The sequence below is a fragment of the Malaclemys terrapin genome, chromosome 10, assembly GCF_027887155.1.
Source record: "Malaclemys terrapin pileata isolate rMalTer1 chromosome 10, rMalTer1.hap1, whole genome shotgun sequence".
NCBI classification, from domain to species: Eukaryota; Metazoa; Chordata; order Testudines; family Emydidae; genus Malaclemys; species Malaclemys terrapin.
The window spans coordinates 43184748-43211849 of NC_071514.1; the positions used below are offsets into that span (position 1 = coordinate 43184748).

At 50.6% G+C, this 27102-nt stretch overlaps 1 protein-coding gene across 5 annotated transcripts in view; it reads right to left on the reverse strand.

The window, feature by feature from the left end:
- The window catches only part of GRAMD2A (GRAM domain containing 2A), an 89548-nt gene that overhangs the window by 40578 nt on the left and 21868 nt on the right, over positions 1-27102 (reverse strand). For 3 of the 5 annotated variants that reach the window (XR_008446408.1, XR_008446405.1, XM_054041209.1), the window contains exons 2-5: positions 11766-11879; positions 10466-10523; positions 1887-1959; positions 1214-1317 (exon numbers count right to left, since the gene is read on the reverse strand). Coding sequence is in view for 1 of the 5 variants with exons in the window: in XM_054041209.1 (XP_053897184.1) it covers positions 1214-1317; positions 1887-1959; positions 10466-10523; positions 11766-11879 (349 nt within the window). In the remaining 4 variants the exon portion in view is untranslated. Of the gene's footprint in view, positions 1-1213; positions 1318-1886; positions 1960-10465; positions 10524-11765; positions 11880-18041; positions 18086-18334; positions 18690-27102 lie in introns of those variants that run through there. The other 2 variants (XR_008446406.1, XR_008446407.1) reach the window with 2 other exon arrangements.

Sequence of the window (27102 nt, forward strand, 5' to 3'; positions counted from 1 at the left end):
AGTATGTGATGGGCAACCTTAATTCTCACATTTCCTAACTTCTGAATGCTTGACTTTGCAACCTTAGTGATGGTTTGTTAACATAGTTCTGTGTGGAATTTCTTTAGAAATACAGTGAGCCAATCTCCATTACATGGATGTCTAATTGCATCCTGTATTTGATAGTAAGCTAGGTAACAATCATTGGCTGGGGACATCTTTACATTTACTGAGCAGTATTAAGGATCACCGCACTCTATGTAGTAACCTCGGTTTGAAAAGGTTTTTAGTTTATACATTTTCAATACAATTAACACAAAAAAAGACCATTGTCCAATACTAACAGAGCAGATCTTTGTCTAGGGACCTAGATAAGAGTCTCTGCATTCAAGGGCACAGTTAAAAATAAACCAGGATGTAGTTTCATAGCAGAATAACTTCACTGAAACATGCTCAACTTTGGGAGCTGACTCGCATTCCTTCTATCAGAGATCTGTTTAAATAGGAATATCCGCTGGTATAAATAATTCAGCTGCTCAGCACTGTTTTTAAAGGAAGTCAGTTCTAAAAAAAAAAAATTTAAAAAACCCCACAAAAAAAACTACCTGTCAGCTACAGCATTAATAGTAAAATGTCAAATTACAACTCAAGCAGAGAGTTGAGAGGAAGATTCAGATCTGTTTCAGAATCCTCTAGGAGCCTTTGATCTTGAGGCACTGACAGTTTGAGTCTCTAAAAATATTTGCGGTGTGGAATTAAAAAAGCAACACAAATAAACAATATTTCTATTAAGAAGACTCAGAGGTTACTAGATATGTAGATGGCTCTCCCAGCAATGCATGAAAAACCCCCATCCCTGCTTATGGTGGGCTGATTTTGGCACTACAGCATTATTTAACAGCTTAGGGCTGGAGGGAAAATGCATCACTGAGGAGAACATCTGGCAAAGTAACCCTTCACTGGGCGCTAGAAGTCACATCTCATCCTGCTAAGCCAGAACCTGGGCCGGGGGAAGGAATGGTGCAGGGGCTTCTGTCTAAGAGCAATAAATTCTCTCTACGAGTATGTGACAGAATGAGGTACGGGTCCATTAGGCCCACATGGGACAGAGGTCAGTGCTAGGCAGTGACGGGGAAGGGAGATCACTGCCATATGCTGGCGCTGGTGTTTTGGAATCAAATGTCAGGCCTCTGCTGAAGGCAAAGTGCGGTGGAGAGCAGCCGCGCGGCGTTACCTTGATGTCCTTCCCGAAGAGGTTTGCATAGAAGCAGAGCCAGTTGGGGGAGATATAGAGCCGCCCCTGGATGAGGATGTCTCTCTGGAGCGCACAGGAGCAGACTGTAACACACACAGAGGTAGCATTGGGAGGGGAGAGGAACCCACAGACCTCAGATCCAGCCCCACAGCAAAACCCACAGAGCCCTGTGCAGATGCCATGCCTGGGGACTACAGCACGTTGCCAGACACCTGCCCTGAGATGCTGCTAGCTACAGTGCCCTGGACATCCAGACAGGGATTTTCTCCCTTCCCCCCGTTTTGGGGGCATCTGATGTTCATAAAAGCAAGCAATCCCACCATGCTAAGCACTGTCCCTCACAATTAAAGTGTGTGGCGCGAGGTGGACAAACTCCCAACAGAGCCTAGGCTACGACGATCAAACTCTTCTGCTCCTGACCTCCAGCCGGGACTCGAAGACTGATCTCCAGCATGAAAAAGCTTGTGTGTTAATCCACTACAGTATATTGGGGCCTGGTGGTGTTCTGCATTTGTCACCTTCCTCAGCCTCTGGTCTCAGCCACTGTCTGGTCATCCGTGGAACGGGGAGGGCCGCTGGTCTGACACCAGTGCAGCACCGAGGTTCTGTATAGAAGTCTCTCTACTCCCTCGAGTCTGTCTCCACCACTCACCTTTCAAGACACTCTCCTCCGTGGGGATGTCCTTGAACAGCTTGTGGTACTGCGAGTTGTATTTATTTGGTGTCTAGAAATTAAAAAGACAGTCAGGTGGTCAGAGAAGCTACCTGGTGACCTGACTGATACACAGACAAGAAACATCCCCGTCTCCCCCTGAATGGGACCCACCCCGGATCCTCCTGCTCCAGAAGCCTGGGGCCCTGCCACTAGAGCTAAAGAAGAATTGCTGTAAGAGGTACAGGGTCTATGACACAGTGGGGCAGTTCCAATTTTATCCAGTAGAGTGCAATGGTGCACACTTACACTAGCCAGCTCCCTATAATATTTAGTTCATCTAGGAGATGACAGTCTGAATGTTCGTGCATTGAAACAATTTGGGCACTAAGCCAACCAGGAAGCAAATGTTTGGCCCAACACTTTAGCTTCCTCCATTATTAATGAATATTATTTATTATTTGTATTTCCATAGTGCCTAGGAGACAGACCAGAACCTCATTGTGCTGGGTGCTGTGCATATACAGAACAAAAAGACGGGCCCTGCCTTAAAGAGCTGACAGTTGTAAGCTTGGTCTACATTGCAAACTTATGTTGGTATAGCTACGTTGCTCTGTCCTGAGGAGTTTACAATCTAAGTAGCGTCTTCACTAAGCACTACAGTGGCTGTATGTGTAGACAAGCCCATGCTAGAGACAAGAACTCGCTACAGAGAGACGGGGATGTACAAGGATGCAATGAGACAATGGGTAATTAATCTAAGAAAATTAAACTCTTCAGGACATACACTGAGCAATATATTTTTGGTGCCTTTTAAAGTACTATGTAACAATGGAAGCAGAATTGAAGAGCATCAGCAAAGGCGGAAAGGCGCTGGCCAGATCTCTGGATCACACAGCTGGGCCCATTAGCACCCTGGCACCACATTTATGCAATTCCCAAGTTTAAAATGGAATTATGTGCAAGTAGCTCACTGCTCTCTTAGTAAATCTGGTGCAGAGAGAAAACCTCCTGAGATTGTACAACAAAGAAGATTTTACTCCTTAGATTAAATCCCTTGAACACCCGAGAAGCAGCCTCTCAGTTTTGTCTGAACTGCATCTTACCCATGTGCCAATGTCTGTCAACCAAGCAGACTGCTCCACTGCACTGGCAGGGACAGAAATACAGAGCTGGGTGCAGCAAGATCCTGCGGGCACAATAACCCACACACAAGAGGAGTGACACCAGGAGGATGCTACTTAGACTGTTAACTCCACAGGGCAGGGCCTGTCTTTTTGTGTTGGGTTTGTACTGATCCAAGAATAATGGGGCCATGGTCTATCACTGGGGTCCCTAGCACCACCACAATACAAAGCAACTGCGAAACCATGTGGTAACCCAGGGGACCTTCCTCGAGGCAGATGAGCCATTTGCACAACGCCACCCTCTAGGATTTATTAAGAAGAAATAAACTGAGCCACTCACAAGCGACTCCACCTGCCTGGCTAGGTTCTGTAGCTGGCCAATGGGCTCAAAGGCAGCAGAGAGAACCAAGAATCTGCAGAAACACCTGCCCTTCATCCACTGCTAGGAGAACACACCCATCACCACCATCCCATACTGGGCCCTGGCCTACAGCTACACTGACTGACAGCAGTGGTGGAAGGAATCCAGCTGTTGTAGGAGCCACTGCAACCTGCCAGAATGATCTACCCCTGTACATCAGACATGACACGCGGCAAAAGCCAGATGCACTGTTTGCATCAAGAGATGGTGTCTTCAGCAAGGGTCTAAGCAGGGGTTAAAGTGATAGAATGGGGGGAGCTCCCCCTTCTTTCCCTGGTTAGGTGAGCAGCACTCCCCCATGGGCTCCTTGGCAGTGTAATGAAACAACAGCTCCCCCCGACTCCCCGTTTCATTCCACACTGGGACTAATATTCGTTTGTTAAGGCCAGCGGGAACCCTGCCCTCCCTCAGGCAGCCATGGGCCATCTCCTCCATCAACAGCCCCTGCTGATCTGCACTCAATCGGGCATTCGCTGGTTGAAGCAGCAGGTGTAGCACCAGCTGGAATTCCAGCAGATATGACGCCCTCTGACAGAGCCTGCCACCGCAGAGACAGGCAGTGGAGCCTGAACCAGAGCCGCCCGACCTGGGAACCACCACAAAGAGCCCTTGCAAGGAGCCTTACATGCCCTGGGTTTGGCATATGATCACAGCAACATTGACCCCAGACACAAGGAAAGCTGTCCCTTTAAGAGAGCTGGGGCTCAGCATTACCTGTGCCAAGGTTAGCTCACCTCTCCAGGTGAAGGAAATGACACCAGGACAGGAGCATATGACTAGACACCAGGCCTGCTGGGGAATACAAGAGCAGCCTGAGTTCACTCAGAGAGGCTCTGCTAGTACCAGGGCCGGCGACAACTCTGTACAGCTCCCAGCCAGGCGGCCTGTGAGAGACACCTGCTAGGAGCAGGAAGCCCAGCTAGGAGGGCAGAGAACCTGGGGAGGGGGCTGTCAGCAACTGGAAAGACTTTTGAGCTAGAGGGAGGACTACATGGCTGCTGAAGGACTTGCTGGGCCTGGGGAAGGGGGTTCTGTCTGGTATTCTTTAATAATTAACCGCACCCAGAAGGGGAGCAGTATTTTGAAAACACCTAATGTGGTGGCTGGTCTGAAGCGAGATTGGAAGGTAAAATGAGGTGGCAGCAGGGCCGTAAGTCAGATTAGGCAAGTCCTGGCTACACACCCCCAGTGTAGTACTACTTGCAATTATGGATAGATTCTGTTTAAAAAACAAAAACAAAAAAAACCCCATTCCCCCGCCCCCGCCCAAATAAAATAAATAAATAAATGCATGGTAGGTCCGTCACAGAAACAAGAAAACCATAGTTCCTGCCCCAGAGAGCTACCATGCCAAGCAAACTGCTTGCTTATTACTGTCATCTTATTATTTTCCTGTATGGTTCCCCCTCAACGGGTAGGAGGTTCCAACGGCATGCCTTCCCTGCCCCCTGCCTGTAACCCTTCTAGACACTGATGCATACTCTGAATGCTCTTCAGCTTATTTTTATAAATATTTCTGTCTCCACATAGCCAGCCTAACTGCATCAAGTCTGCAGAGGTCACATTGCTCAGCGGTCTAGGATCACGTAATGAAAACCTCCCGCAATCAAGGCCCTTCTTCTGGTGTTTGTATTTTGTTTAAAATTTCCAAGGAATGTATCGGTGTTCACTGCAAACATTTGAAAAAAAAATGGTGAAAATTGGTGCCAAAAATTAAGGTCCTGGTTTTCTGGGCAAATATCAGGGTTAATACGTGGGATGAGAGGACAAAATAAAAAAGGAACCAGGAGAGAGAAGTGGGCCCAGAAGCGGGAGAGGTGGAAGGAGCGAAGGCACCAGCTCCTTGCATTGCCTCCAACACTTCCACTTCTGGGCCTACTCTAGAGGGAAAGATGGCAGCTCAGTTCCCCATCCTGGCCAGGTCAATGAGCGCCAGCTTTCCTTCCAGAGCGGGGAGCCACATCCAGGCAGTTCTGGCACTTCTTTCTGTAAGGACACAAGCACAGATGTACAGGTCCACGCGAGTGTATCTTTCATTACATTGCCTTACTCTAACAGACAGCCTTGCATTTACACTCAATCTAACTTATTATTTACATAAAAACACCTCGACCTTAAGTAACACACTGGATTTTATTAATATAATCAGTATTTCCATGGACTTGAGTGGTCCAAAGAACGGAGAAAAACGGGGGATGGGGGGAGAAATCGAACAGTAGCTAGAATTTCAGTAAAACACAAAACCAAGGGCAGATGCATGTGGGAATAGAGTCAAAGGTCTCTCAGCAAACTGCCGAATAGCATTCACTCGTTCTCAGCCACTATGGAGGTAGCTTCTGGGACTGTCCCATTGTTACTGGAAAGCAGAAGCAGCAAGAAAACCTGTGTGCTTACTAAGAGCTGAGCAAACACAGGCATACAATTACACTCAGCCAAATAAAGAGCGGCATTTGAGTGGGAAAGCCAATTCAAAACCAGGACTCAGTCCTGATGGAGGCCAAAGGAGAGTTAATTTTTAACAAGATCAGATGTGTTTCAGAATGAGGAATCACCCCTAATTCATCTTTCTAAAGAGGGATTAAGGTGCAGTGGCACCAGGGAGGGTCACTCTGCAGGCAGGCTCCACCCCAGCGGTCGGGATCACATACTAAATGCAGCCCTTGGAGTCAGTTGGTGCAACCCTGCCGACTTCAACCACCTGAGACCTGCCCCGCCAGCGCTGAACTTAGCTTAAAAGAGAGGCCCCTTCTTCCATCAGAGAAGCCCCTTCTTCCTTCCTCTTCTCTCCTTGTTGTCCTGCCCTGGGCCATGCCTTCCATTACGGACCCCTTCCCTCTGCCTGCCATGTCCAGCATTCATCCGCCTTTACGAAAGTGAACAGGAAAAGCCACAGCAGTAACTCATGGCCAAGCCTGAGGTTCTATTGAGCACCCAATGTGGACATGACACACACACACCTTCCTGCAGAAAGCTCCTTTCCACATACAGCCCCAGAGGTCAATCACTGCAGCATGTCAGACAACCTGCCAGGAGGCGGCAGACGCACATAATGCATCACCTGTCCCTCCCGTGGCCTTGTCAGCATTCAGCTGCGCACCATCTTTGACAAATAAGGAAGCCCAGGGCCCAGATCACAGACTGCGCTGTACCTGATCTAGACGAGAAAGTGGAGAGAAATTATTTGATTCATATGGTGTTAAAATGGCAATACAGCCTCACCTCAACCAGCAAAGCTTTTGGCCAGAGAATAATCAACACCAGTGGTTATGAAGCTTGAACAATATACTGAAGTGTCATTTTAGGACCTTTTTCCATAAGACTGAACGAAAAGGGAAGATAAAATGGTGCGATTCCAGGGCTGTGCGTGCCATGCTCCCTGCTCTGTTGGCACAAGGCTGAGATGGGCAGTTCATTACCAAACACATTTGGAGTCAGTCAACCAAAGCTGGAGCTTAAAACACATTTGCTGAGCAAAGTAGTGCTCTGAGGACCTCACTTGTCATGTATTATTTAGCAGCACTAAGGAGTCAGCTGTCAACAAACACTAATCCAGCACCAGCAGTTACAAGGCATCAATGGAAAGACAGCAGCATTAACCTGCACACGTGTGGCCCAACATGCATCTGCCTTCCCCAGAAGAAAGCTGGCTACCCTGCAGCAGACAAAAGGCAGCTCACAGCCAGAGAGGATCGCTGCTGTCAGGCCACCCTGCCAGATATCCAGAATAATGAGGAAAGCACCATCAAGGAGTTAACGTACTACAACATTCCAATGCTACTTTAGGGCACTTACATCAGCACTGTGCATTTCAGCAGCTTCACTAACAAACTAACCATTCTCCACAATGCCCAAATCTGCTATTAGGTAGAGCCTATATAGTGCTGAGTGGGTGTGCCAGGAGAGTTCCCGGCTCAGCCTCTGGCTGCCTCTAAATGTATCTATCACAAGGTTCCTTCTGCTATGTGGTCTGGCAAGATCTCAAGCCATGAAGATTCTGACCTGCAGTAGATAGCAGGGTACGCTTGCCATGAGCTTCCTTCGACTGGGACTGAGGCAAACTGCTAATTAGGGGATCTCTATTTTGGACTAGAGAGGCCATAATGCACCACTGGAGGGGATCTGACCCATTTCTGGCTACAACTTCTGTTCAAAAGCTCTGCTTATATAAGGAGTCCTTTACCTTTAGAGATGCTGGAGAAAGCTTGCATCCCATAGAACCCTGGCTTCACAAATCTCCTGTAACAGTGTAATGTGGTAGAACGACTCAATGCTGGCACCTTTCCCTCCAACTCCCTTCTTATCCCTTTACTTCTCCTCCCCATTCTACAGGAAAGGCGAACTGCAGAGATCACCCTCACTTGCTTTCTTTACCTGCAGTGACTTAACACCCCTGCTTGCTCTCTCACAACTCCACATGCAAACCAGCCGCCTGCCCCTGTTGGCTCAGTCAGCTATTCGTATCACAGCAATGTGTCAGCTGGCATTTCTCCCCTATCAAGCAACATCTTGGTGTCAGTTACATTCACTATACCCTGTGGGTTCAGACCAATAAGCAGCTTTTTAAAACTATTCTCTTTAGTATTGGGAAAGATAAGTTCAGCAAGTTATGAGGGATAGGTGGGGACCCCCCAGGCCCATGTGTTTGACCCCCACAGTGCTATGGGGTGAGTGAGAGCAGGAACCTAGGTTAGCTTGATCCAACAACTCTGCCTCTAAAGACATGGCTCAAAGTTTATCCGCATACTGTGCCAGCGACACACCATCATGTACGTTTTCTAATGGGACAGGACTTGACCAAGCAGCAGTCTGAGATGCACTCTCGCCAGATCTCATTGCCCTTTGAGCCAATACAATTATAAGATTTAGTGCAATTTTATCACCACTTTATTTAATCAACTGATACTATACAGGCTTAAAACGGAGCACCGGGGAGAGAGGAGTTAACACCCACAGTGTGTCTACACTGCAATAAAAGACCTGCGGCACGGCTGGCACAGGTCAGCTGACTCTGGTTTGTGCGGCTCCAGCTGTTGGGCTAAAAATCACAGTGGAGACGTTCAGCCTTGGGCTGGAGTCTTGGCTCTAAAGCCCCTCGGGGGCGGGGAGGGTCTCAAGCTCAAATGTTTACACTTCTATTTTTAGCAGCTGACCCAGGCTCAGAGTTGGTGCAGCGGGTTTTTTATTGCAGTGTAGACATACACCCAGCCATTTACCTACCACAGACCGGGCCTGGAAGAGATTAAAAGACATAAGGAGGAGCTGTGACCAACACTATGGCTTAAAACAAACTTCCTGCTCCCACTGGGATTTCCCCTACATACGAGTGTATTGCTTCCTCTTCTTGAATATGCAGAGATAACCTGCTTTGAGTGGCTAAAAATGCTTAAAATGAGGTGGAGAGGCCAAAGGCGAACTACCTGTGGTCTCTGAGGCAATATATACAATGCCTCAATGATATCAAAGTGTCATGGTCTCTTACGAATGTCCATCTTGCTCAATAGGAGTTCTAAGTGCTGTCCAAACGCTGCGGATGTGAATAACTCATACTCTGGAGCGGATTCCCCACCTTGAGCCACAGCACAGGTATAGGACCTCCATTTGTTTGCATAGTGATGAAGTGCTACTGCAGGTATTTAGACTCATTAAGCCTACAGCAGAGTAGCTCCATTGGTAAAGATTTGTTTCCCCGTCCTACACAGACAACAGAATTACTGAAATGGCTGTATGTGTACACGTACACGTACACGTACACACACACACACAGTACAGGGTAAACTTATAGATCACAAACTAAATATACTGTGACTCCATGCTAACAAGTGAGCATTGTTCAAAAAGCAGACATCACCGAGAAAGGCAGACAGCTGCATGTGAGCAGGAGACCCTGTAATTACAGGGCAGGGACTACACACAGACCCTCTGTCTAGAGGCTTTTCCCCTCAGGAGCCAGTCACACTGCTGTTTTGATAGGGATTAGACCCCATGTTACAGTGTGATGCATATTCCATAGCTAAGCGATGGCCAGCCTAGTGATGCTTTCCATTGTACATTCCCATTAATGCAGAAATGGGTCTCTGACTCTCCGGCTCTCGTGCTCTGTAACACGGTCAATAAACACAGACTGTGCTGCAGTGAAACTGAACCGGGTGTCCGGCCGAGTGGAGGCAGCTCCCGCACTCTTGGAGAGAGGTCACGTTAATGACAGAGGCTGCAGAGGAAGGTCCACCAGCTCCAGGCACAGAGACGGCTGTGGTCTCTGAAAGTGGGCCGTGGTGCAATGGGCTATCCCAGGCACAGAGAGGGTTCTGTGATAGACAAGGCTGTCAGTGCACACAGACTAGCTCACAGTCTTGTTGTCAGGCCGTATTCTGCATGCCTTAGAGGAGCAGCCACTTGAATGACCTTCTAGGCCTCTAGTCCTTCCAGAGTAAGGTCAAAGGTTTCATTCTCTCCCCTCCTCATGTGCAGAAATTGGTAGTGACAGGAAAAGGGACTGGCAGTGGAAATACATAGCCTCCTGGATTTGTAAAGGTGGAAGATACAAGTGGGCAGGGGGAGGGGGATGAGAAGAGGACATACACCTGGGCCTGCTCATGCCAAGCGAAAGGATTCGGCGGGTGCAGCAAAAGAAGTTGTGGAGGGAGGAGATTCCCAACTGGGGCTGAGACTATGGAACCCAGGAGGTGCTGCAGATTGGAGGGTTGGGCCTCAGAGGGGCAGCAGAGCCTCTAAAGACAGCATCCCCACCGCGTAGCAGGATTGGCCCCAGACCCTGCTCCCCGTATGGCGCTTGCAGAGCAATCAGCACGCCCAGAGCAGGAGTTCCTGTCCAGTGATCAGCGCTCAGCTTAAGGCACTGCAGAGCCTCTTGGTCAGTCACACAGAGGTGCCGTTGCCCAACACTGACCCAGACTGGCAACAAGACAGTAAACACTTAACTCCACATAACCACCAATCGCATGGCAGCCATCAGCTGGGAGGCTGAAGTAACAGTTCAAATGCACCACAGGCAGCGTTTCTCCCCCACTCACCGCTTCTCTGAGACATTTCTTTATTTCTTCATCCTTCAGAGCTTCATTCAGATGCAAACTGCGAGAGAGAGAGATCCTAGTCAAGTAAAAAGCCATCTATTGGACACCCCACCCCTCTTCCCAAAGCAGATACAACAGAAGTATACAACATAATGAATGGTGCTGAGAACGCAGCCTGGGGTGGTTAATAAGAGGGCCCTTGAAATTAAAAGTGAGGAAGTACCTAAGCGATAGGAGCTTCCTACCCTCTCAGGCCCCTGGTCCCTTACGCACACAGTATAATTAACCTGTGAAACTAGCTGCTGCAGGAGACAAACAAGTAGCTCAGGGGAACAGAAATGGACATTTATGAGTCATCTGCAGTGACGCTAGCCAAGGTAACAGATATAATTGGTGTAAATGCTTGCATTTCAGGATATAAGTTGAACACTAGCTGGAGTCACGTAGGAATCTTCCTCTCATGGTTCAGTAGTGGACAATTTAAGGTGTTATGCCAGGAAGCAGGTGTAAACCATCCGGCACTGGCTGCCGCCAGACAGGACACTGGAGTAGATGCACCCTCTGTGTGATGGGATATAAATCTTTATATTCACCCCACTTTGGGGACTGCAAACTACAAGTGGCCTTGGGACCCTACCCTAGATCACAGCAAGGGACCCAGCAGCAGTTCAAGGGAATTACTTGGTATGTTTAGCATCCAACCCTTAACTGCTAATGTGGGATTCTCCTGTGAAAGGCTGGCAAGAGCTTCCTACTTGCTGGGTTTCATTTCACACTCCAGGGCCAGCTATGATTGTTGATAGAACTTGGCACACAGGGAGAAGGGCAAATATTTGGCAGGAAACACCAGGCCCAGCCTAGTTTAATAGGATTTCTCAGCCCTTCACTGATCCCCCGCAGAGCACACTGGAGTCATGCAAAAAGTGTATTTAGAAGGCCCTACTCCAGCTATGAATGTTGGGAGAAAGCTCCTTCACTGCAGCAGTCAACGCACCCAGGCCAGACAGCCCTAAAGACTTAGGCCAGGAGCTCTGTTCTCAGCACGCTGCTGCTCTGACATGCAGGAAGGTGGCTGCGTCCCTGGGAGAGGGAGAGATCAGAAGAGGTTGTGTGGTCACACTGTGGGAGGTATGCTGCACAGAGGGCCAGCACATCTCAGGGGAAGCTGTTCATAACCAGTACTTAAAATAAAACCCCACCCTGTGCATGTCAGAGAACTAATTAGCTGATCACAACCAACATGGTTCCAGACTTTAATCGGTCATCAGATCCTACAAATCCAAACCATTTCAGAGCTCACCTGCCATCCAGGGCATCCAAGCTCTTCTCCTTATGAGACGCCTCCAGTTTCTCCTGGCTGTGCATGAGCTCAGAGCTCTTCAGGGAAGCTGCTTTTTCATGCACCGGCTTTGTGCTGCAGACAGACACAATAAAACAGGAAGTTTGTTAGTTCACCAGCGACGAAGGTGGGGGGCAGCAGCATTAGCTATGGCAGATAGGCCTCTAATTCTATGGCTTTCAAATCCCATTGGCACAGGGAGGTTTTCAGCATTTCGAATCACTTCCATTGGCAGCCGAAGTATTTTGCTTTGCTCTGCTGCATGCAGCTGCTGATGGAATTATATGCAGAAGAATTAAGGCTGCTGCCAGACCCAAGCTTTGGACTTCCTATAAGTTTGCAGCAGGCCTGTGAAATCTCTTGCCCTGTTGGCTTGCTAAAACGAATAGCAGAAGAGGGGAAAGAGCTGGAGGAAGGGAGTTGGCTGTTAGGAGAGTGTTTGAACTTGTAGAAAAGCTTATGTGGAGATGGTCTTTATAACTACAACGTGAAACAAGAGCTCCAGGCAACAGACACCGCACCAGGTACCTTTCTCTGGAGTTCAGTGAAGACTTAACTTTTGGCTCTTATTGGAGGGAAATGACCTTTGAGAGAAATGCTATGGGCCAGCTCCCCAGCTGGTGTCAATAAGCAGGCATAGTTCCACAGAAGTCAATGAAGCTACGCTGGTTCACACCAGCTCACGCCATCTGAAGATCTAGCCTGTTTCACACATAGCTTTTACAGCTCTTTTGAGACAGCCCAGCTGCTATCCAAGCTGTCAATTCACTTGGTACCAGAGGAGAGGTTGAGATTTACCCCTCCCACCACTGCCTATTTTTTAGGTTTTTTGCATTTTATTGACATAACAGAGGGGGACGAAGTACATCTGTTTGACTAGAGAACTGAGGGACACTCTGATGCAGTAAGGAGTGGCTGTGACGCATACATCTCTGCTTGAATGTAAGGTTTCCTTTGGGGATGAATTTCTCACCCAGCTGCAAGCTCCTATAAATCACCCAAACCACTAGCGATACTAGCCCCATCTACTGTTCCATGTCTCCGGCCGAACGCAAAGTAAAACAAACCGCTGCCTTTCCAGACACCAGAGCATCATTTCCAGCAACACCCACCCTCTGCTGTAAGCAGCAGCTGCCTCCTGTTCAAGTTTTTATCTGCTATAATCAGGCTTATCAAGCAGAAGTGCGCAGCACGAAGCAGTTACCAAACACTGTCCCAGGGCTGCCCGCAGAGGGTTATCATCTGAGGCCAGAGAGAGGACACTTCCTCTTTGTAGGGCTGGATAGTGCAGTGGACTCTGGGTTCCTCGCTGTGACAAGGAAATCAACCAGACAGAGGCTAGAAAGGACCACACACACACAACAGAGGAACAGCAGAAGCAGCACGGAAGCGGGTGATGAATTAAAGACACCGAGAGTGGGACTAAAAGTGGAGCTGGGGAGGCAGCGGTTCAGGGGCAATGCTAAGGACGGACGCTTCGTCAGGAGCCTTGTCAGGCAACTTAGATGTGTGTCTGCACCACAAAAATCCAGTTGTGATCATGGACGGTGGGTATAATAGGCCAGGGAAGGCTTGCGCTCTTTCCCCGAGGCCCCCACTGCCGCTGCCTGCACTCCTCCCCACAGGTCCCTGCTGCTTGCCACATCCCTCCTCCTCGGGGACGGGGGATTGAGGCGGGATGTGGAGAGCCAGCGGTTTGGCTGGGGGAGGGCCTTCAGGGGCCGGGGGGGGCCAGTGGCTCAGGGGGGTTGGCAGCTTGGTCTGGCGCTGGTGGAGGGGGCGGGGGCCCTGGCGGCTCAGGATGGCGCTAGTGGGGGAGGCTGACCCAGCACTTGGGGGGCCGGTGGCTTGGCTGTGAGGGTCATCAGAGGCAGGGGGGCCGGTGGCTCGGCGTGGTGCTGGGGCCGGCCTGATACTTGGGGGGGGGGGGGGGGGGGGGGCGGGCCTGGCAGATCAGCCTGATCATAGAATATCAGGGTTAGAAGGGACCTCAGGAGGTCATCTAGTCCAACCCCCTGCTCAAAGCAGGACCAATCCCCAGACAGATTTTTGGCCCCGATCCCTAAATGGCTCCCTCAAGGATTGAACTCACAACCCTAGGTTTAGCAGGCCAATGCTCAAACCACTGTGCTATCCCTCTGCTCGGGGTGGGAGCGGTACATCAGGGGAGGTGGCTTGGCCCTGTGTGGCTGAGGCGGATGGACCAGGGCTCCTCCAGTTGCAGGGGCGCCCCACCCTCAGGGCACCTCCTGTTAGGGAGGTGGGATTTTGGGGTTCTGGCATGTGGGCGGGGGCTCTTGGACAGAAGGGGCGCGGCCGGTGGGCTAGTCTCCCCAAAACGGGGGTTCACCTGCTGCCCATGGTTGTGATCATTAGGTCCCTGCAGGGTTTAACCATGACTGGTTGACATGACGGCAGACTAAACTTGCCCTCATCTTCACTGATGTGGTTGGCATCGCAGCAGCTAAGACAGCCGATAATTAGGACCCTACCAAATTCACGGCCAGGAAAAACATGTCACGGACCATAAAAATCTGGTCTCCCCCTGTGAAATCTGGTCATGTGTGTGCTTTTCCCCTACACTATACAGATTTCATAGGGGAGACCAGAGTTTCTCAAATTGGGGGTCCTGACCACAGTTGCCAACTTTCATGTGGTAAATAAGCACCCCGACTTTCACAATAAGCCAAAATTCAAGCTAATCCCATTTCAAAACAAGGCCAAAACAAGCCAATCCCTAAGAACCCCAACACTCCATGTGACTAGATCCCTCCAGCGTGCAGTCTGGGACTGTGGTGGGCCTGCTGTGCACCCCTGATTCTCTTCCGCTTACCCCTTGCCTCTGCTTGCCCCCCGCACTTGCCCCTGCTTGCTGGGAGCCAATCAAAATAAAAGAAGCAACAAGCAACAAACTACAAGCCAAAAACCAGCCAACAAGCAACTCACAAGCCACTTAAGCCAAACCAAACCAAACCAAACCAACCAACTCTGCGTTTTTTGTGTGGATTTGGCATGACTGGTCCTGATCCAAAAGAGGGTTGCAGGGGGGTTGTAAGGTTATTTTAGGGGGAGGTTGCAGTATTGCCACCCTTACTTCTGCTCTGCCTTCAGAGCTGGGCAGCTGGAGAGTGGCACCTGCTGACTAAGGGGCCAGCTCTGCAGGCAGCAGTGCAGAAGTAAGGGTGGCAATACCATACCATGCCATCCTTGCTTGTGTGCTGCGGCTGGCGGCAGGTCTACCTTCAAAGCTGGGCTTCTGGCCAGCAGCCGCCATTCTCCAGCTGCCAAGCAGCAGCACAGGAGAGCAGTACCGCAACGCCCCCCGCCCACTACACACACAACCTTGAGACACCCCCCCGCCCCCCTAACTCCTTTTTGGGTCAGGACCCCTACAATTACACCACCATAAAATTTCAGATTTAAATAGCTGAAATCATGACAGTTATGATTTTTAAAATCTCATGACTGAAATTGACCAAAATGGAGCGTGAATTTGGTAGGGCCTTACCTTAGGATGATCAGATCACTACACTAAAATATTGGGACACATTGGGGTGCCATCAGCCCCACCCACAGTCCACCCCCGCTCCTCCCAGGCTCTGCCCCCACCTCTGCCCCAGGTCCCACCCCCTCCCCACTCGGCCCTCCCCACCGCACCCTTCCTCATCCCCTGGCCTGCCACTGGCTTACTGTGTCCCTCCTTAGTCACCCACTCACTGCTCGCCTCTTCACCCCCCCCCACCACTCACCCTGACTTCCCCTCTGCCGAGTGGGAGCTGGCCCACCCCTCCGCCTCTTCCCGCCCCTGCACTGCCCTCGCTCCACCCCCATTCCACACCCCCTAAGTCCTCGCCCCTGTCCAGCCTCTTCTTCGCCTCCTCCCCTGAGCGCTAGGGTGACCAGATGAGAGGAAGAAAATATCAGGACACTGGGGGGGGGGGGGGGGGAAGGTTTGTCCGCCAATGGAGAAGGAAGGAAAAAAAAAAAAAAAAACCCCACAACTGAGTGCTGCCAGCGGAGCAAAAAAAACCCAACAAAAACAACAGTGCTGCGGGACGTCTGGTCACCCTACTGAGCGCGCTGCGTCCCCGCTCCTCCCCCACTCCTTCCTGGACGGGGGGGAGGAGTGGGGACGCAGCACACTGGGGGTGGGGGAGAAGGAGGCGAGGAAGGGAGCTTGTTTGGCTGCATTTTTTCCCCCATGGGTGCTCCAGCCCCAGAGCACCCACGGGATCAGTGCCTTCCTCCCGCTCACCTCCTTACCTGAATATTGGGACAAATGGCGTCCCGATTGTCATTGATTGGGACGCACGACTAAGGGTTAAATATCGGACAGTCCCGATTTTATCGGGACATCTGGTCACCCTACCTTACCTAAAACATTTGGCTGCGATGGAGCTGCTCCTCCCTCTTGTGTTTGGAGGCAGCAGCACTTGCACGGAGACACCCAGGAAGTAATGTCCAGCCCCAAGATCCACTCGATTTTCAAAACAGCGCAAATGCTCACTGGGGTTGAGGCTGGATTGTCGCCATGGGAGCAGGAACACCTGGCACTGTCACCCACTGAGCAAATATTAGGGCGGGGTCTGGTTCATGCCACACTCTCAGCCTAAGGGACAATGAGAGGCGGCTCATGGAACCTCTAGTCTGTATGGCAGCATCTCCAGGGCGCCAGACAAGGAGGTGGAATAAGGGCCTGATCACTAGAAGCAGCTGAGAGATGAGAAGGCTCTGCACACACACCTGCATGTGCAACACCATCTTGCTGTCGGTAGCAGCGAGCGCTCATATTTAACCAGAAACGCAATCCCCACGGTGGGGATTTGTGAGAACTGAACCCAGGTCAGCGGAGCTCCAAGCAGGCAGCGCTTCTGCACCACCCCCAGACAGCCTCGACAGAGCCCCACTCAATGCACCATGCAGCCTGGGAGACCAGTCGCTTCAAGAAGTGACGCCCATACAGCCCCTCCCACGAACTCTGATTGGCCCAGACCGGTTATTTAAGACCAGAGGAAGTGCCAGAAAATCGTCTGTGCACCAGGCAGATCCCAGATCTGCTGCCAAGATGGGTTCCCGGCTTGCTCCTGGTCCCCACTTCCGCACCCTGCCCTGCCCTCAGGTTCCTGGCTACGATTCTGGCCCAATCCTTGGCTCTGGACTGCAGCTACAGACTCTGGCTTAATCCCTCAGGCCTGACTAACCACTGAACCGGACTAGAGCTTGCACTCTCCAGTCAAGAGGCAGAGAGAGGTGGGCACGTGGGGAGGAGTTCTAAGGAAAAGGCAATTCACGGCAGGGTGCAGATGAATCTTGTGAGTGGCCAATATCCATATTAACTCTGAATCAGAGACCAGAGCTGCAGTGAGCACTGGAGAAGGGGGGTGGGAAGAAGCACTCCATTGTGTAGTTTGCAGAGGGCTGGAATACTGTGGTCTCATTCGGATTACTTGGCTTGGCGCGTGGGTGCAGGATGGTGTTGGTGCCTGTACAAGAGATATACAAGAGATCAGGTGGTCCCGTGTGCCCTTGAACTCTAGGACTGCAAGGAGGGGATGTCGGTCACCCAGGCTCCCAGGAGGCAAAGGCAGAAGCATGAGAGAGAGGAGCCAACAGGAACAGCCCAGTGGGAAGGACGGGCAAAGCAGGCAGAAACCAGGAGTGAGACCCAACAGGGGCAAGGCAGTGCAGTCCTGCGGAAAGGAGGGCAAGGAGTTTGCAGATAAAGCCAGCAAAAAGATTCCAGGAGGGGGACAGGACATGGTCAGAGCAGCAAGAGGGGGGAGGTTATTTTAGCAGCTGACTGGGATAAGCTGAAAAGCTGAGCATCAGGGAGACTGGATAGGAGGTGGTTAGAGTGGCTCTAAAGTCCCCCCTCCCCCCGGCCCAAACACACACACACACTCAGGAAGCTAGTGGAGTGGTTTCTTTGGGAAGGAGAGAACTCACCTGAAAGGGCAAAGGGGATACTACGGCAGGATCTTAGCAACAGAGAACTGGGAAACTCGGTAACATGTAAGCAGTGAGCAAAAGGAAACCGTGCCTGCAGGTTGCAGAGGGAAGCTCTGAACAATTCTGCTTACAGCTCTGAGTACATGGCAGAAGATTAAAGCCTGGGACTGGAAGCTGATCCAGACCTTGGTCTGCTGCGAGAGTGCTGGGCAGGAGAGAGAGGGGGAAGATGGAAGCATTAGACATCGGCTTCTGGGTGGGGCAGCAGCCCTTATTAGGGGCCATTACCTTGTCTTTCCCCCTCCGATTCGACACAGCACTGAACACACTGCACGCAGGGCCGGCTTTAGGCCGATTTCCCCGAATTGGGCCCCGCGCCTGAGAGGGCCCCGCGCAGATCGGGCAGCGTCTCTGCCTGAAACAAAGCTCTCCCGGAAGTAGCAGCTGTTGCTGCTAGGAAACCAGAGACGCTGTGCTGGCCGGCAGAGGGCTAGAGCTGAGGCAGCGGCTGTTGCAGGTCGGGAGGGAGGAGAAGGCACATGTGCTTTGCAGCCTTCCCCTCCCCTCCCCTCAGCACTCACCTGGAGGAGACGCCGAGGGGGTTTCCTGCAGTGGACCTCACTCTCCTCGGCCCCACGCAATTGGGCAGTGTGTCCCTGCCTGAAGCAAATCTCTGTGGCTCTCTGGGAAGCAGCAGCTCTTGCTGCTAGACAACGAGAGACGCTGCGCTGGCCGGCAGAGGGCTAGAGCTGAGGTAGCGGCAGCCCTGGCTGTTGCAGGGGGGTTGGGGGGGAGAAGGCACATGTGCTTTGCAGCCTTCCCCTCCCCTCCCCCCAGCACTCACCTGGAGGAGACGCTGAGGGGGCTTCCTGTCCACTGGGAGACAGGAATCTCTGCAGTGTGGACCTCACTCACCTGAGCAGCTGCTGGGGCTTCAGTCGGTGAGTGTTTGACCCCGTGATTCCCCCTAGGTGTGTAATATTGGGTTGGTTTTGTGGTTTTTGGTGGTGTTGCTGTTTGAGGGTGAGTTTGTGCCTGTGTCTGTTTCAAAACTAAACTCGGGATCAAACCCAATAAACCCAGGAAGAAAGCCCCGAGCCAGTACTTAGTGCTGTGAATTCCAGGTGAGAGAGGGGGGGGGGGTTGGAGGAGGAAATCAAATACATCAAGAGGGGAGAATGCGAAAGGTCTGCAACACGTCAGGCTGAGACTTTTATCTCCCCCCCCCCCCCCCCGAGAGAGGGGAAACCGAGGCACAGAGTGATCTGATTTCCTTCCCCAAATTATTTTGCAAAGGAGGGGGATGGGGGCTCCTATCCAAACCAGTTCCCTTCCCATCAACTCTGCTTCCCCTGCTGCAAGACCGCTGTAGGGGCTGAATATTTCCATTAAACTCTGGTTCCTTCCTTTGCCCTGCAACAATAAAATAGACCGGCTTTGGGAGGGGGAGGAATAGCCCCCCCCAAAGCTGTGTGGACATTAAGTTTTTTTTGGGGGGGGGGGGGCACGATAATATTCCAGATCAATCAAACGCCCAGATCAGCCTTCTAGCCATCCAGCAGCTCTAGGGCAAGGAAGGAAGGTGCAGAGTGGTCGCAAAACAGGGGTGAATTTAGCGGGGGGGGGGTCTGGTTGAAATCCCACCCAATGCAGCCACACAGAATCGCTGGCGGCGCTGGGAGAGGCCAGGAGTAGAAGCAGGTGGCCCGGGGGGGGAGGGGGGGACATTTGCCCTCAGTCCTGGGCTCTGGGATGGACTAGACTGGGTGGGTGGTGGGTTCAGTCTAGTCTTCCAGCGTGTTGCTCTTGCTGGGGTTTGTGGTTTTCATCTGGCTCCACCGAAAAGATCAAACAAGCCCAGTAGAAAAGGGGGTTGAGAGGCGGGAAGGGGCTTGTAAGGGGTTAAAGTGACCCATCAATGAAAGAGTAAAACCAGAGTTTGACTGGGTTTCCCCCCAGCCACCACTCCTGCAAACACTGGGCAAGGGGCAGCCCCATCCCCCACCGAGGCTATGGTGAGGGGCAGCAGGGGAGGAAGGAAGCCACATGTGATGGCAGTCCCCTCCCCCCAGCACCCACCACCCCCTCTCCGGCCCCCAAACTCTGTCCCAGAGCCTGAACCCACCCCTCCGCACTCCCTCCCAGAGCCTGCACCCCTCCACCCATCCTGCACCCCACACCGTGCCCCAGCCCGGAGCCTGCACCCAAACTCTGTCCCACTCAGCCCTGGGCAAAGCTCTCCTTGGCTGGCTCCCAGCCCCTCTCCAAGGGTTGCAGCTGTCTGGAAGTGCCTGCCTTCCACACCTTCCTCATTCACACCTCATTCATTCAAAAGGTCAATTGATTACAAAGTGGGGGAAGAACTTATTCTACTTCTAGCAAAAAGACATTTTTCTTTTACCTTAATTATACTACCTTAGGGGCCAGCTATAACATTACCAAGGTTCAATACAAAGTCATATAAAAGTTATACAAAAATGTATAATGCAGAGATTTATCTTCAACTGCACTGATTGACTGCTGTGTGCAGTAATAAAGTGACCCCTGGGTCTTTGAATGAGGCTTTATACTTGGGTGGGGGGGGCGAGCTGCGAGCGGGTGGGCAAGCGGCGGGTGGGCAAAGAGGCAAGCAGTGAGCCAGCAGGGGTTCTAGGGGCGGGCATAGGGGTTTCTGGCAGGGGAGGGAGAAGGTGAAAGGAGGCAAGTGGTGGGTGGGCGACTGACTAGGAGGGACACAGCAAGCCAGCGGGGGGCTAGGGGGTGAAGAGGGGTGTGATGGTGGGGCTGAGCGGGGAGGGGTCGGGTCCTATTTTACTGCTGTGATCTGGTCACCCTATGTCACCCCCCACCCCCAAACCTTCCTTTTCTTCCTTTTTGGCCCACAGCTGTTTCGGCGGGGCGGCACTGGGGAAGCAGAATTTGTTTCCGTGGGCCGGGAGGCGCTGGGGGGGGAAGAGGGCACAATTTTATATTAATAAGGAAATATTTTATAAATTTTAATAAAATAAACATTATTGAAGAAAATCAGTTGTACAACTATCAACACATGAATTATTTTCCTAATATGAAAGTGAAAATCAGCTAGTTAATATATAATTTTGTTATTATTTATATAGTCATGGAAAGTAAATAATACATGGAAGAAATGAAAGGGTTCTTTTTAAGTGGCTTTTTTTTTAGTCATCCCTGCTGGGGCCCCGTCGAAACTGTTCGAATTGGGCCCCGCACTTCCTAAAGCCGGCCCTGACTGCACGATTATACACTGCAGAGCCTGGATTCTTCCTTATCTTTTGTCAAGTGGAACCTGGCCATTAGGTGCTAGCTAAGCTGGTCTCAGGGGATAAATAACCTTCTCATTCACCACCTCACTCTTCCAAACCCCGAGTTGTTGGGAGCCAGGGCAAGGTTACAACGGCCTGCATGATGCAGCTACCTGAGCTCCTGTACTGTCACAAAGGGTCCTGAGCGAGGTCTCCTCTCTGAGCAGGGATAGCCATGTTCTGGAGAGACTGGCTGCGCCTTTGATGGTGCTGAGACCCACCTGTCACCCAACTGGGCAGCATGGAACAATGCAGCCAGTCATTTCGCTCAGCAGACCCTCTCACACTAGGGCACAAGAGTGGTTTGTTTGTTCAACAACATCTGTTCCTAATCTTTTCTGGGAATGTATAGACAGGCAACCCACCCACAGATGACACTGAGGAAGTTTTCCCCTTTCTGGATAACGGGGTATTCATCTCCCTACAGGTCAACATTTTGAATATGGCCAATTTTTACTCCACGTTGCTAAATTTCTCTTTTTTTTATTGCTTCAACTCCATCGAGAAGTGGAAAAAACCCACCCGCTTTGGGTCACGCGTCAGTGGGACTCTGCCCGGAAAGGACAGACAAGTTCTTCCACAATAACTGGGAAGTAAGTCAGAGTGGCTCAGTTCACTGCAGTGCTGAGAACCACGCAATGACCCAGAAGTCTTAGCACCATACAGGAGCCAGTGTGGATGCAGGCATTCCAGCATAGAGCGTGACTTTGCAGCATGGCCTCTCTCACTCATGTCAGGCTCTCAGAGAGAAGTAATCTGAGTGATCTACACTCAAGTTGACTCTGCAGTGAAAGTATCTTCTGGTTTAGGAAATCCCACTGAATGACTAATGAGCAGCACAGGTAACTTTACCCATTACCCTTGAGAGGTTTTTGTGTACAGTATCTTAATGCAATCAAGTAACACCACACATTGCCCAGGTCTCTTGTAGAGAGTGTAGACTGGTGCTTCCTTGATACCTTCCATTCCCACAGAAAAGTTCGTTTTAGTAAATCTGACAGGCTGTGGCAAGCTCAGGGAGATTTAAGCATGTCGAGGGGATGCCTGGAATTTTCATTCTGTCTGAGGATTTTCACCGCTGACTAAAATACGACTCTGTTTTCAGAGGGTGTGCACACATGCATGGGTTTATGTCCCCAATTTACACACAGTTATCACAACATCACCACACACAATCATGATAATTGCAAATGACCAGTCAGATCTCTAGTAGGTTAATGATATGCAAAGTTACAATGACTGTGCACCCAATCATGATAATTACTCTCCCCAAAGGGCTTGCGTGTTTGCATATGCAATTTGAAAGTGGGTGTTAGTCATTTTAACGGACTACAGAAGACAGAGGCCAGGGCTTGTCTCCAGCACAGTCCACAGTATGCTAGCTACAAAGGAAAGATGGTCTTGTGGTTATAGCAGTGGACTGGGAATCACAGCAACGTTGCCAACTCTTGTGATTTTTATCCCAAGTCTTGCAACATTTGGCATTTTTCGTGAAGCTCCTGCTCCTGGAGTCCTGAGGTTGCTAAGGAAAGTTTGACAACATGACCCTAAAGATTCAAAAGGCAAAGGAAAAGAACCTCAAATGTATTGTTTTCACAAATATCGATGTTTAAGTCAATTTCATTATTTTCAGGGCCCAACTCATGATTTTTGAATGCCTGGGGTTGGCAATACTGGATCTGGGTTCTGTTCCTGGCTCTTCCACAGAATTTGTAAGTGTCCTTGGGCAAGTCACTTAATCTCTGTGCCTCAATTCCCGCATTTGTAAAATGAGGTAAGGGCCTGCACCTCCCAGGTGCATTCTGAGGCTAACTCCATTGACATAAGAGGCGATAGACTTTACAATGATTACCACCATCAAATAGCCAATTAAAAAATTTGCATTTTAAAAGGTGGTTGCTTACAGAATTTCAGCCAGTGTGTCTACAAGACCTTACTGTGATACTCTGTATCTAGGGGGAACACCCTCCACCCCTACGTTCATCCTTATAATATGGTTGTGTGGTATCCAAAGCAAAGTTTGTCATGTCGGGTGTCTTCGGAAGGTTCATGATGCACTGAGCATTGTTGTTATAGTAATGTTATAGGTTGTAATTTCATGTATATAGTTATGAGGCTGAAAATGTGTCCTCATGGTTTAAAACAAGCCCAGGCAAAACTCTCCGGGAACAGTTCACACTTCATTGGGACATGTATGGGACAAACCCAGCCCAGCCTCACAGGAACAAAGGACTCTGGCCTAGGCAGCATCAAAGGATCTGTTGGACTCTCAAGTGAGTCACCCCTTTCCCTTGGTCAGTTTGGGACTACGATGAGGTAATTCTCACCTGACCCTGACAGGGGAGGGGCGGACAAAGCCAAGAGGGAAGAAAGAACATGGTAAATGGGAGAGACGTTTGCCATGCTCTTCCTCGCTTCTCTTCCACCTCCATCTACAGACACCACCATCAAGTGACTGAAGCACTGATCAAAGGGGAGAGCCTGGCTGAAGAGCAGCCAGCCAGCCTGTGGTGAGAAGCATCTAAGTTTGTAAGGGCAATGAAAGTGTTAAGTTCAGCTGAGAATGCATTTTGCTTTTATTTCATTTGACCAAATCTGACTTCTTGTGCTTTGACTTATAATCACTTAAAAAAAAAAAAAAAAAAATCTATCTTTTGTAGTTAATACATTTGTTTGTTTGTTCTACCTGAAGCAGTGTGTTTGGTTTGAAGCATGTCAGAGACTCCCCTTGGGATGACAAGCCTGTTACATATTAATTTCTTTGTTAAATTGTCGAACTCATAAGCTTGCAGCATCCAGAGGGCATAACGGGACACTGCAAGATGGAGATTCCTAGGGTTGTGTCTGGGACTGGAGATATTGGCTAGTGTCATTTGGTTGCACAATCCAAGCTGCGGTTGGCCAAAAGTGCTCAATCATGTGCTGGGAGCAGCTTACATGCCAGAGGCTGTGCGTGAACAGCCTGGGAGTGGGGGTTCTCAGAGCGGAGCAGGGTAAGGCTGGCTCCCAGAGTCGAGGATTGGAGCGACTTAGCAGATCACCGGTCCAGATAACACCAGGGGAACATCACACTTACTATCACGATAAAGGAAAACAACCAGAAAACCTCAGAGGAGCCACTGCCACAGACTGGAAACTTTTACTGCAGGGGGAGACAGCCACTTCTGTTTGGCAAGGAGCAAACAGGTAACTCCACACAGATCCTTTCTGCCTTGTCATTTGCAGTTACACATTAGCCAGCTGGATGGCATGAAGGCACTCTGAGTTAGCAAGGTATACAATAGCCTGAGCAGTTCTGCTGGAGGCTCTATAGAAGGCGGCCAGCTGAGATCACATAGCTCTGCTAGCAAACAAAGGACTGAAACAGAATAAAAGGTCTACAGAAAAACAAACAGTTCAAATGTGTAATGAATGCAAACAGCTTTCGCCACATACAGTCAACAGCACTTTGGGATGCTTCCTACCAAACAGCTGCCCACGTTGCAACTGGCACTAATTGGCTGCTTGGAGAGACACAGAGCAAGCCACCAGACTGAATTTCTCGGTCCCTCCTTCACATGGTCCCTCTAGGGCAGGGGCATGGCGTGTCGCTAGAGGAACATGGCTGTGACACGCCTGTTCCGGGCATACGCAACCACCTCTAGTCTGCAGGGCCCTTCACCAGCACTACATTCACCCACACATTGTAACTGAAAGGAAGTAACTGGCGTGGGTCGAGCACATGAGGAAACGGCTCGGGCTCTGTAACACTGTCAGCCTTAAAATAACTACATCCTGCCAACTCGGGGAAGGGAAAGAGTTTCCAGAGAGTTGGTTGAAAGAATCCAGCCCCTAGGGATTTTAAATAAGGAAAGTTACAAAGACTGAGTGCAGAAGAAAATGGAGTCAGACCGATTACTCAGTCACAAGAGCCTGAGATCAGTAGCTTCTTAGGGTAGGTCTTACCCTGCAGAGTTAGCCACGGTCTTACACCCAATCACCCTCCTATCCACCCATGAAACCCTCTCACCTGAGGTTAGTGGTGCTTTTGTAATACCGACAGACCCCGGTCGTTGGTGGGCAGGATGGAACTGGGACTTCTGGAGCTTAGTGAATGAGCCTCTACCGCACAAGCTAAAAGCCAACTGGCTGTTAGCTAAGGCTGTAGAGCAGACTTATTTTCTCTCTCTCTCTCCCCAAGTAGTCTCGGTGCCACTAGATGGGACAGAACACCACATCCAGAAGGTGCATAGGTTACACTTTCACCCTGGGTTATCTGTCCTGGCCAGTGATGGGTTAGAGATCAGGTGCTGCTTTAACTCGGGCTGGTAATCCACCCAATTCACTGTGAGGATGCAGGCTAAGCTACCCAAGTGCTGATAGTGCTCCAATGCCTCCCACAATTCCCGCCCCACCCCCGGCACATACCCATAAGGATGGACGAGTTCTCCCACAATTCAATGGGAAAGAACCACAGAGCGGTTCAGTTCGCTGCAGCACAAAGAACCATGGGCTATGCCCCCAGAAGTCCACAGGCAAGCATAGCACTGGGGGACACAGTCACTTGGGCAAGGCTCTGCAGATGCTGGGCTAGGCTAACCTGCCAAGCTATCCCTGCTCTGAAGACAGACCCTAAGATTGCCTCCTCTGGCTCTGGCTCAGACCACAAACTCCCTCCTCCAACACCCATCCGGAGCTTTACGGGAAGCCTTCAGCCTCCCAGGAGGGCGTAACTCAGAGCAGCACACAGATGCAGATAGCAGCGCCAAAGCTCTCTCCCTTCCATGCAAGTCTAGTAGCTGCTATCCAGGGAAACTGAGCGGACTCGCGGCTTGGTGGAATACGCCCCTAGTGGGGTCGAAACCGAAGGGACCTTGCTCAGCACAGAGCAGTGCTTGGGCACACAGGACTCCAAGCCTTTTCAAGGTTTAGCAAGTCCTGTCCACCTAGCACAGTTCAAGGGGTCACACAAGGTCAGGGACTAGTGCTAGAAAGGTGAGTCTTCGGCTGGGCCCACGGGCAGGTGGGGCACATGTACCCAGGAGGAGGGAGCTGGGGTGTAGGATGAATTGATTTAAGACTATGGTCTAGGCCCAGAGAAGCTGCAGCAGTGGGGAACTGCAAGTTCTGCAGCACCACAGCAACCCTGGCTATGTTTTAAAAAAAAAACAAACAAACAAACATTAAAGATGGTTGCACCTCAGAGGGTAAGGGCCAGCCATGTTTGCAGGGTAGAGGGGTCCGCACAGCTCCTGCAAGGCGGGGCAGAGATAGGCGGGGGGCCATTTGCCACACTCTACCTGCAATGCCTGTGTTCCCATGCAAAACCCCATTTCTCATCCGAGCTGATCAGGCCTGTGTTCTTCGGCTGCCAAGCCTGCACTTAGCTCCAGGTCAGGGGAGCACAGTTGGATTTTCCAGCAATTCGCATGGCAGATTTGCATTCCCCAGGTGAGGTCTCAGGGGTGACTTTAATGTATGTGGCGGATGAGGGAGGGGATGGGCACATACACACACACTTTTACTCTGCCATTCAATACATAAAAGAAACCAGGAACCATGTCTAGCACAAATCAGATGACTCCCATTCTTAGAACAAGCCCCTTGAGCCCCTGGGTAACGAGCATGTAAGAGTCTCTCTCTAGGGAAGAGAGTTCACACACAAGAAGTTCTGATTTTATCCGAGCATCCAGGAAGCAAAACAAATCCCATGAATGTTTCTCATTTCCATGCAGATGTTTTCAAATTGCTAACCTTGCCTTTAAAAGAAGGCCACTTACCTTTAAGGTCAGGTAGAATTTGTTGGCAGGAAAAGAAAGAATTAAATCAATGCACTAGTTCAGGGGTGGCCAACCTGTGGCTCCGGAGCCACATGTGGCTCTTCAGAAGTTAATATGTGGCTCCTTGTATAGGCACCGACTCCCGACAACTTTCCAATGTGCCTGGGGGTGGGAGGTGCTGGGAGCAGGGTGGGGGCCTGAAGGGGGGCTGCTAATGTAATACGTGGCTCTTTGGCAATGTACATTGGCAAATTCTGGCTCCTTCTCAGG